At 36.9% G+C, this 11,003-nt stretch overlaps 1 protein-coding gene across 1 annotated transcript; it reads left to right on the top strand.

The window, feature by feature from the left end:
* On the top strand, nucleotides 4,107–7,496 carry LOC18767952. Its single transcript, XM_007201186.2, has 4 exons — nucleotides 4,107–4,560; nucleotides 4,694–4,826; nucleotides 5,972–6,140; nucleotides 6,362–7,496. Exons 1-4 carry the CDS (start codon nucleotides 4,351–4,353, stop codon nucleotides 6,576–6,578), a joined length of 729 nt encoding a protein of 242 aa, XP_007201248.1. The 5' UTR covers nucleotides 4,107–4,350; the 3' UTR covers nucleotides 6,579–7,496.

Here is an 11,003-nt window from a genome sequence, read left to right as displayed (position 1 = left end):
CTCCGTCGAATCTGTGAGCTCGTCCAACCTGTAAGTACAAACCCTATCTTCCCCTTGTAAATTCATTGAATGATATTAGGTTGTTTTGTTAAAGGGTTTTATGTGTATGCTTTGCGATCTGTTAATAATGTGCTTATAGGTATGGGTTCATGGATTTTCTGTTTAATGGGTTCATGGATTTTCTGTTTAATGGGTTCATGGATTACATTATCTGTTATGTTGAATTGGGAATGGATTTAATTTTGTCGTATCTTTTAATCACCCTATGTTATGTTGAATTGGGAATGGATTTATTGTTTTCATGCTTGGTTTCATGTATATGTTGGTTTCTTGCTTGGTTTCATATATATGTTGTGTTCTTAATGGGTTTTGTGTTCTTGAAAATAAACTGAGACACGACGAATTTTAAGGCATACGACGACGATTACACGACGGTTTTTTTAAACTACCGTCGTTGTATTACTTATACACGACGGTTTTTTCATAAATGCCTAATAGAGAATATAATGATGTTATTGGTGATGAAGTCTTAGGTGATGTGATAATTGAGTGTGAGCCATTTACTAGAGGGATGCCAAATGTTGATACATTTGATGAACTGGTGGGTGAGTTAGGCGGTCAAAATATTCGAGATGGGTGTGAAGATATATGGATTGAATGATGCTTATGTAATTGGCAGTGTATGACATTAATTTTGTAATATATTGTAATGTGATTTCTTCACTTTCTACGTTCAAATAAAACACGACGTTATTGTGAACCAGTTATTCAGCATATTTACCGACGTCTTAAAGCAACGTAACAATGAAGAACCACGACGCTATTGTGAAGCAATTATTCAGGATATCACGTCGGGGAAGGATTAAGAACCGCCATGTAATTCAAAATAACACGACTCCAATCCCATAATACCGACGTCTAAAAAACGAGATATATAATCTGAACGTTAAAAAATACAACGTCATCATACATTTTCCACGTCGCAAGTTCTTTTATAAACGAAGAGGAACGAAATGAATTCCGACGGAAATTCATTATAACCGCCGTCTAATAACAATTAAACGACGTTATTTGTAATACGGCTCTCATCATAATCAACGCCGTCTATATGTTCTGTAATACGGCTCTCATTTATTTGGAACCGACGTTGTTTAGAAGTTCAACGTCGTCTATATTATTAAGTGCGTCGTGAGTAATGATGATAGATATAAATACAACGTCGACTATATAAATGCCACCGACGTTGTTTCGTATTTCAACGTCAACTGTATAAATACATACGTCGTAAATAATGACACTGACAACTATTTCCACGTCATCTTTTTTAGAAAAATCGAAGTGGAAAATTTATTTCACGACGGTTGTTTGTAAATAAGAGACGTAGTATATTTCAATAACGTCGTCTTCTCATGTATTTAAAGACGTCATATTTTTTCTTGTCGTGTAAATTATATTTAACGGCGTAGTATTTTAGTTGTCGTCGTTGTATGTATATCTTGCGGCCTTGTTCTTTTAACATGTGTCATATTTTTCCTTTTTAACGACGGTGATTTGTTTGAGTTGGTCGTCTATTCTCATCCTCGACTATTTTCTAGAACTTTAGCAGACTAAACACGTCTGTTTTTATTGTTTTCCGACGTTGTTTTATTTAACAACGTCTAATATTTATCGTCGTTGTTTGTTTCTGAAAATATGACGTATAAATTTTGTAATACGACTCTCATATATTTGTAACCGACGTTGTTTCGTTTTTCAACGTCTACTCTATAAATACATACGTCGTAAATAATGACACTGACAACTATTTCCACGTCATCTTTTATCGAAAAATCGAAGTGAAAAATTAATTTTACGACGGCTGTTTTTATATATGCGACGTAGTAGATATCAATAACGTCGTCTTCTAATGTATTTAAAGACGTCAAATTTTTTATTGTCGTGAAAATGATATTTAACGGCGTCGTATTTTTATTTTCGTCGTTGTATGTCTATCTTGCGGCCTTGTTCTCTTAATATGTGTCATATTTTTCCTTTTTAACGACGGTTCTTTTAGAGAGTTGGTCGTCTATTCTCATCCTCGACTGCTTTTTTAGATCTTTTTGCAGTACAAAGACGTCGTTTTGTATTTGTTGATGACGTTGTATATTTTAACAACGACGGTGATTTAGCGTCGTGGTTTATGAGGGAAAAGATGACGGTGGATTCCACGACCATTGAAAAACCGAATACACGACGGTGATTTACCGTCGTCTTTTTGCTTTTTTGTAGTAGTGGAAGTTCAACCAAAACACCACAACCAAAGAAGTTTACTACTATATCATACATCATACATAATTATCTCTCCTGGTCTAGTCCAGGTGTTGATGCTTGAGGTGTTGTGTGTTTCTGAATTATTTCTGTTTGCCTCTCATTCATCTTTGCCATAATTCTCCCTGCCTTTCGATATAATCTTGGTTGGATAACATGCTTTTCGTTTAAAGTCAGCAAATAAATTATACAATACTTTACATGTCTTTCAACAAAATAATCTTGTTTTGATAGGATTTAAAAACTGAAGTGTTTAATGGAGTGAGTTGCTGGGAGAACATCGCTAATAGAGAACAACCGTGAAGACGCAAAATGTATACAACCAGCGGTAGTTAATAGATAGAGAATAACCATGAACAGATGCAAAACGTATACGAACATCGCTAGTATAGAGAACAACCATGAAATGGGAGCTCTTTTCAGATGTGTTTGTTCATCTTCTCCCAAAAGAAAAACAAAGAACGTGAGAATCAGGCATAGGAGAGTGAGATTTTTTATGGGGTTTGGTATTTATATCACCCACTCAAAAGTCCCACACAATACATTATTTAATAAAATACTTCAAAATCGGTAAGTTTTTGAATACCACAGTATTTTGTTTTATTTTTAAAAGTCCTAATCAAATACCACCAGACTTGTATTTATGATTTAAAAATTCTAATTAAATACCACTAGATTTTTATTGATTACTTACAAATTTTAATTGAATACCACTGAATTTTTAAGCTTCGAAACAATCAATTAAAATCTCAATTGAATACAATCCCCTTAAGTTTAGGGTTGTCGAGGTCCATAACCTTGCTTGATCTCATCCTCGAGGTGTTGCCATGGCGTCTTCTGTCTTCGTGGTTGGGTGGTGTGGCTAAGGCTATAGGGTGGGGCTAGGAACTGAGGGCCGGGTAAGGCGTTGGGTGCTTGGGGCTGATGGGGTTTAATTTTTTATTTTATGTTTATAAATATTTTTTCTTTTTTTAATTTTTTTTATAAATATTTTAAGCCATTTAAGTTTTAAAAGATAGGTCTCACATATGCCACATCAACAATTAACGGAACTTCTAACGGTAAGGCTAACACTGGAACCAGATTGCAAAAAATTGAAAAACTTAGGGTATGCAATTGTTAAAATTGAGAATGCAAGGACAAACAAGCCTTACTGATTAGAGTTTAGAGTCCTAAATTGAAATTAACTCAAAATAAAATAATAATTTTCATTACATGTCATTTTTTCACCCAATTCAGACATCTTCGTTTGGATGAAATAATTGAAAATTACATAGAATTCTTAAATGACATAATTTAAATCTCCATTAGGGATGGCAATGGATCGGGTAAGGGCCAAGTATGATAATACCATCCCCGCCCCTGCTCTCCATCCACGCTTCCATCCCCGAACCCATCCCCATTTAATAGGTTTCAGGGAATCCCCGTCCCCGTTCCCGTCGGGGGACTATCCCCCATACCCACCCCGAATCCCTTTTTTTTTTTTTTTGCATAAAAAATATTTATCATACATTTTAATATTAAGATTTATATTAAATTATCATTCAACACATCCAAATTAACTGTAAAGTTCAACTCAACTATTCAAATTTTATATCTGACAATTAATAATTTATGTTTGAATTTATGTATGTCGAATTTAATAAATTATATAAATTACATTAAAAATGAATTCATACTCAATAGAAAGTGCGAATTGACGATTCTTTTGGTGGAAATTAAATTCAAGAATCTCGATACTCAATTTTCATGATTTTTCCTGCACGTAATTTAATAAGTTCTATATATAACTTGCCAAACAATAAAAACATCAATTTCTTCGCTTCAATTTTCGAATTTTTGCTAAATTCTCAATTATTTTCCTCCCTCCAAAGGGAGGGTAAAAAAGAAAAAGAAAAAGAACAAAGGAGGGAGAAAAAGAACCAAGCAGACTGGCACAAGCTCCTCCTTCTCCAATCCAAATAACTTGAAATCCGACCCACTTACCTACGATTCTCTCTTTGCTACAGTAAGCACAAAACCACCTCCATTGATAAGCAAGCAATGAGCTTGGCGTTCCTCCAGGGCTATTCTTCCGCTGAAGAAGAAGAAGAAGCCCAAAATCACCGCCTCCATTACCAAAACTCAAACTCGTCGGACGACGACGAAGATGGTGACCAAAGTCACAAACCCAAATCCGTCTTTGACGTTCCCAAACCTCCTTCCTCTTCTATTGCCTCTGGCCTTCCTTCTGCATCTGACGTCTTCTCCGAGGTACCATTTTACCCTAATTCCCCCCTGTTTTCCTTTTTATTTCTCTCTGCAATTTACCATTCAGTTTGAATTTTGTTTTTGTTTTTGCTGCTTTTATGGGTTCATTGTGCTTTTCTTCGATTGGTTGCCGAAGATTTGTGGACCGCCCGATTTTCTCAATAACTGCGTACAAGAAGACGGTTCTACGAGGGATGACGGTCCCCAGAAAGGGAGGCATGGTGCCCGGAACGCCAAACTTCGCAAGGACAAGAAAGATTTACCTGCTGGTTGGTATTTTTTCTTAGTTAATGTTTGTTCATATTATGTTAAAGATCAATTTTATGCACTTCAATTCTAAGTATTTTTGGGTTGCTTTTTATTCAAAACATTCTCCTAAAATTGTGTCATTGCAGTCGAGAGACATAGGAGGAGGAGTGATAAAAATTGATTTTACACTACTAATTGGTCCCTGTATAATGAAGTGTATAATGACTTTAAGAGAAAGAACAGGCACAAATTGCGGTTATTCAACCATATATAGATGACTGAGATGCATCTGTCCGAGTGTATCTTAAACATCTATGTTTAGTCCGTGGTTGAGATGCATGAACTTAGGTTCTTATTAGATCAGGACAACCAGTTCACAGAATGGAAGTAACGTTGGAAGTAGACTCTTTTCTGTTTATTTATTATCCAAATTCAAACTCCAGTTATGGCGTGTTCGCTTGCATGGAATCGGGGAAGTCATGAATTAGGGAAGTCGAGAATAGAAGAGAGAATGAATGGGACCAACTATTCACCCATAATCAATCTAACTCCTGGTGTTTCAGATATTGGATTACGAATTTTAGTGTGGAACCTACTTAATTTTTTATTTCGTACATATTAGTAAACACCGTGGAAGTCATGAATCGGAATAATTCCAGTACCCATTGATAAATTTTCTTATCCTGAGTTTTCTTGAACTGTCTTGCGTGGATCTGCACCTCGTCAATGTGATGCTTTATTTTGTAATTGGAAGTCTTAAGTCAGACAATACCTAGATGTCTTGGCAACGTAAAATTATGTGGTTTCTTGGATTTTTCTTATAAATTTGTGTCTGTTGAGTTCCAATCAAATCTGTTGGAATAATAATTCAAAAGTGTTTGTTTGAACTGTTATTTACGATACTCTGTCGAACTGATGGGTGTTATCTGCATTCTGGATGCTCATGTCAGTGGTTTTTCAGCAGGAACGGCTAATTTGAAAGATATGGAAGAGAAGTTTGTTAAATGTTTATCAAAATTTTAAAATTATTAAGCATATAGTTCTCTGTGTATCATTATCTAATAATGATTTGGTTTTTACAACCTCTTTCTGCATATGGATGTTTTCCTTTTTATTTTTTATTTTCTATTGCAGCAGTTCAGACTCTTGTTAAAACTGTGTACAGGTGCTGTAGTGGAGTCCAAAGCTCAGTTAGTTGGAATCCATGAACGAGTAAGAAGTGATTTTGCGGGTAACCAACCTCCAACATCAATAGTTACAAGCACGGCTCAAGGTGGCAAGCGTCTGCCAACTGCAACGAATCCTAGTGCAGAGGATGCTGCAGAGCTTCTGAGGTTATTGTTGCTGTTTCTACTTCCCACTCCCTTGTTTGTTTGATTGTGTTGTTTTTTGTTTTTCTGAATCTTTTTCTTTTCTTGGTTCTGCTAGTTCTGAAAGACATATAGCTGTTTTAGATTATTGTTATTTTTATTTTTCAGTGCAGCAGGTATTTTGGTTGGGTATTAGTCAAGTAGTTGGCCTCGTAATTGCTAATCTGAAATATTTCTCCTAATAGGATGTGTTTGCAATGTGGAATACCCAAGACCTACTCCAATGCACAGGGAATGGTCTGCCCAGCTTGCGGTGATCGTCCTGTAGACACAACCAACGATTCCAAGAAGAAGGGATCTACCATCAAAGATAAGGAGAAGAGTAAGAGGATGAAGGGCCAGTCGTCTCATGGTACATGGAAAAGTGAAACTGAAATGCAGCTTCGGCAGCAGTTTGACTAGTAGAAGTTTGTTCAAATATTACCTGGAATAGCATAACATCTCGTAGGTTTATGGTTGTATTATCTAGCTGACCCATTAGTTCAGTTAGCAAACCCAAAGTTCATCAGGTCGTGTGGGAAGTATTCTGTGTTTTGGTTTCATGTCAAAATGTGTTTATACTCTTTTCTGTTATCTATTAGCAGTGGTAATAGGTCCAATTCAACCAAAATAGTTAAAATAGTTCTTACAGAAGCAGTCCTTAACTGCAACGCTAATTTGGTCGGGAGGAAAGGGGAACCAAGAGGCTGCAGTAGTTGCAAGGGTGCAAGCAGCGATCTACAGTTGCAGGTGACATAGCTCCGTGATGGGGAGCTTTGTTTGCTCACTTTTGGTCACGTTCTCCGTGGCCAGAGTAGCTTGGCTTTTTTCACAATGCAAGCTTTATCTTCAGACTCCGTGGCAGCCAAACCTTGAGAGAGGCTGTGCCTTTGATATGCTGAGGCCTCAAACCAGTTGGTTCTCTCCTCCAGACTAAAACACGGACATGTCAGTCGGGCCGAGAACAATAAAACACTTGCTTGATCATCATCCTAGCACCATAGAAAATTTGCTCCGTAATTGAGGCAGGATGAATCCTGGGTAGGGAAGAAGAGTCATGTGGCATAACAGGGAAGATTTTTAACAATATAAGAAAATAGAATAAATTTATTAAATTTCATTCAATATTAATCCTGCTTTTGTTATGAGTTGCGTTGTTATGAATTACTTTTTGGGAGCTTCACTAATACACTCAAAATAAGGTCTGAAATTATAAAAAAATACCCTACATAGAATGCACTTTAGAAACACACTCAAAACTCATTTACTGCATAAGAAATTAATGTTTAAGTTCTTATGAATTACATGACCACCATTTATCAACTTAAAAAAGAAGCCCAAAAAAAAAAAAAAAAAACTAAAATAGCACCCAAAACAAGCCCAACCCAATTTTATAAGAAACCCAAACAATTCATTACAAACTAAACGTCTTGAAAACCGTAGCTTCATTAACGTGTCATGTTAATTAATAACTGTAATGTTTCACACCTTTACTGTCATGTTGATTAATTGTTGTAATGTTCCAGTCTAGGATAATAACACTGCTAGTTTCCTATGACATCTTATTTCTAATGCATGTTTACCCCTGTAATGTTCCAGTCTAGGGTAATAACATTGCTAGTTTATTGTCATGTTGATTAATGACTGTAATGTTCCAATCTAGGGTAATAACACTGCTAGTTTACTGTCATGTTGATTAATGGTTGTAATGTTCTAGTTTAGAGTAATAACAATACTAGGTTCGTATGACATCCTATTTCTAATGCATGTCTACTCCTGTAATCTTCCAGTCTAGGGTAATAACACTGCTAGTTTCCCATGACATTCTATTTCTAATGTATATCCACCCCTGTAATGTTCTAGTTTAGGGTAATAACACTGTTATTTCCTATGACATCCTATTTCTAATGCATGTTTACCCCTGTAATGTCCCAGTCTAGGGTAATAACACTGCTAGTTTACTATCATGTTGATTAATGCTTGTCATGTTGCTATTTCTAATACATCCCTGTTGTTTGTGCATTGGAAATCTAACTGGAAAGAATAATAGTGTCTGGAAAGAATAATATTCCTGCCCCAGAGGCTATATCAGTCTTTGATCCATCAAAGTACAACTTCCAAGGTGTGAGGTGAACTGAATAGATGGGATTGTTAAGGCAAGTATGAGCTCTAGTCAATAGATCTGCTTTTGCTATATCCAAGGAATCTATGTTTTCAATTTCTTCCCCTGGATGATCTGCTAGGAAATTTGCTACAGCTTGTCCTTTGACAGCTTTCTGAGGAACATATCTGAAAGCAAATTCTGTCAAAGCCAGAGTCAATTTGCCAATTCTGCCTCTCAACATTGGCCTTGTTAACATGTATTTGATTACGTTTGTCTTGGCAATGATGTAGATAGTGAATGGCAGAATGTAGTGTCTGAGTTTCACAGCAGTGAAGTATAAGGCTAGACAAAGCCATTCAATTGCATTTTCTTTCTACTTCTGTCAAAGTTCGGCTTAGATAGTAAACCGCATGTTCCTTTCCTTCCTTGTTATCTTGAACTAGCAGACTCCCAATAGACACTTCTGATGCAGAAACATATAATTTGAGTAGTCTGCCTCTCTTTGGTGGGGACAGAACTAGTGGGTTTGAGAGTAGTGTTTGATTTCCTCAAAAGCTTGCTGCTGTTGTTCCTCCCACTTGAATGTCAGTTCTTGCTTCAACCTTAGCAAGGAGGAGAAATGCTGGATATTCCTACATAATTGGATATGAATCTTCTTAGAAAGTTGATTTTTCCTAGGAGACTCTGCAATTCTTTCTTGTTTTGAGGTGGTAAGGCTTCTATGATGGATTTTGCCTTATTTTTATCAATCTCTATGCCTCTTTAGTGGACCAAAAAACCTAAGAAATTTCCTGCTTGAACTTCAAAAAAGCACTTTTTGGGATTCATTTTTAACTTGTGCTGTCTCATTCTTAGGAATGCCCTTTTTAGGTTTGTTATATGATTTCCTTCTTTTGGGGACTTAATCACCACATTATCTATATATACCTTTAGAGAATGACCTATCATTCATGAAAAACAGAATTCATTGCTCTTTGATAGGTGGCTTCTACATTTCTTAAGCCAAAAGACATTACAGTGTATTCAAAAATACCTATATGTCCTAGACACATGAAGGCTGTCTTATGGATGTCTTTTTCTACCACTATCATTGATTATATCCTGCATTGCCATCCATAAAAGATAGTATCTGGTTATGAGCAGCTCCATCGACTAGCATATCTGCCATTAGCATAGGATATTCATCTTTGGGAGATGCTTCATTCAGATTCCTATAATCCACACAGAAACTAACTGCCCCTATTTTTCTTTTCAGAACTAGCACAATATTGGCTAGCCAATCAGCATAAATGGTTGGTCTGATAAATCCTACTTTGACTAGTCTTTTTATCTCTTCTTTGACTTTCAGTTCCGTTTCCATAGACATTCTTCTTCTGGCCTGTTTGACTGGAAGGTAGCCTTCTTTGATTAGCAACTTGTGTTCGACCAATTTTCTGTCCAATCCAGGCATCTCATGATAATGCCAAGCAAAACAGTCTCAAAATCATGCAAAAGTGCAATGATTTCACTCTTGAGTGGTTCTTTCAACAATGCACTAATGAAAGTGGGTCTTGGATCTTCTTCTGTCCCTAGGTTTATCTCCTGTAATGGATCTTCCACTTCTGGTAAAGATTCATCTAGTGCTGCTGTTGCAAAATCTAGTACTTCCTCCTGTAAACTCTCTTCCTGTTCTTCAGTGCTCTCATGGGTGAATTCTGCCACATTGATGGCTGGATTCTGTGTGAAGTGCTTCCTTTCTTCCCAATATATCAACAATCTTTTTGTAATGGATCGGATTGTTGCAACTCGATCCTTTTCTTGTTGATTGGGACTAAATATCAGAGTTCTGGAGGTTCAGAACAAAAGGTCTATTCCAGCCCTCTAGAGAACTGGCCAGACCATCTTCAATGAGTCTCTGGGCCGTGACACCATGAGGGCGGCCGTTCTGGTTAACTCCAAAGAAAGTGAAAGGACCAAGATCATCATGATAATATCTGGCCTCAAAACACATGGCAGAAGGTAGAAATGGTCGGGCCTCTACTAGCATATTTGCCATTTCTGCCACTGCAATTTCTCTTTCTTCCGAGCCTTCTGTGTCTTCTTCTGATTCTACCTCAATCAGATGTACTGAAGAAGATGGGGTCTTGTAATATGTGCATTTGGAAGAGTTCCTCCTCTATTGTTCTTCCCTGAGCAGTTCCTCTTATTTAGATGCCTTGTCCACCAGTTCTGCCAAATCTCCAAACAACATCCCATCAAATCTCTTCCTCAGAGAGATTTTAAGGGCGGTTTGAGCCATCTGAATGAAGTGCTTTTCTTCCATAGGGATTCGGCATTTCATCTTGAGCTTTCTAAACCTGGTTATGAAGTCCTGAGCAGGCTCATCTTCACTCTATTTGAGGGCAGCAAGATCACTGATGGTGACTTCTGGCTGGATCTTGAACTAGTAGTCATGGAAAACATTTTCTATCTACTCCCAGTTTTGAATAGATTGGCTGGTAGGCTAGTATACCAAGTAAAGGCTTGTCCAGATAGGATTTCCAAAAAGCCTCAGTTTTAATAGAGGGTTATTTTCTATGGCTATGCACTGGACAGAGAATTTGCGTATATGCTCAACTGATGAAGCATGGGGGTTTTCTCTGTTGAACAAGGTGAAGTTTGGTACTTTGAAACCGGGGAATAGAGGTATCTGATTAATGTAAGCCGGATATGGCTTTCTGTAGGTGGGCCTTTCTCATCTTCTGGCTTCAAGCTCCATAATCTCC

The sequence above is a fragment of the Prunus persica genome, chromosome G8 (genome assembly GCF_000346465.2).
Source record: "Prunus persica cultivar Lovell chromosome G8, Prunus_persica_NCBIv2, whole genome shotgun sequence".
Lineage (NCBI taxonomy): Eukaryota > Viridiplantae > Streptophyta > Magnoliopsida > Rosales > Rosaceae > Prunus > Prunus persica.
The sequence above is the reverse complement of the archived record's forward strand: the minus strand, read 5'-3'. Positions and strand labels throughout refer to the sequence as shown.

Bases quoted from the DNA above. Each gene is read 5' to 3' on its own strand.
- LOC18767952 (XM_007201186.2), top strand. From the start codon at position 4,351: ATGAGCTTGGCGTTCCTCCAGGGCTATTCTTCCGCTGAAGAAGAAGAA. The intron at 4,561-4,693 runs GTACCATTTTAC...TGGTTGCCGAAG, and splicing joins CATCTGACGTCTTCTCCGAG to ATTTGTGGACCGCCCGATTT. The intron at 6,141-6,361 runs GTTATTGTTGCT...TTCTCCTAATAG, and splicing joins GATGCTGCAGAGCTTCTGAG to GATGTGTTTGCAATGTGGAA.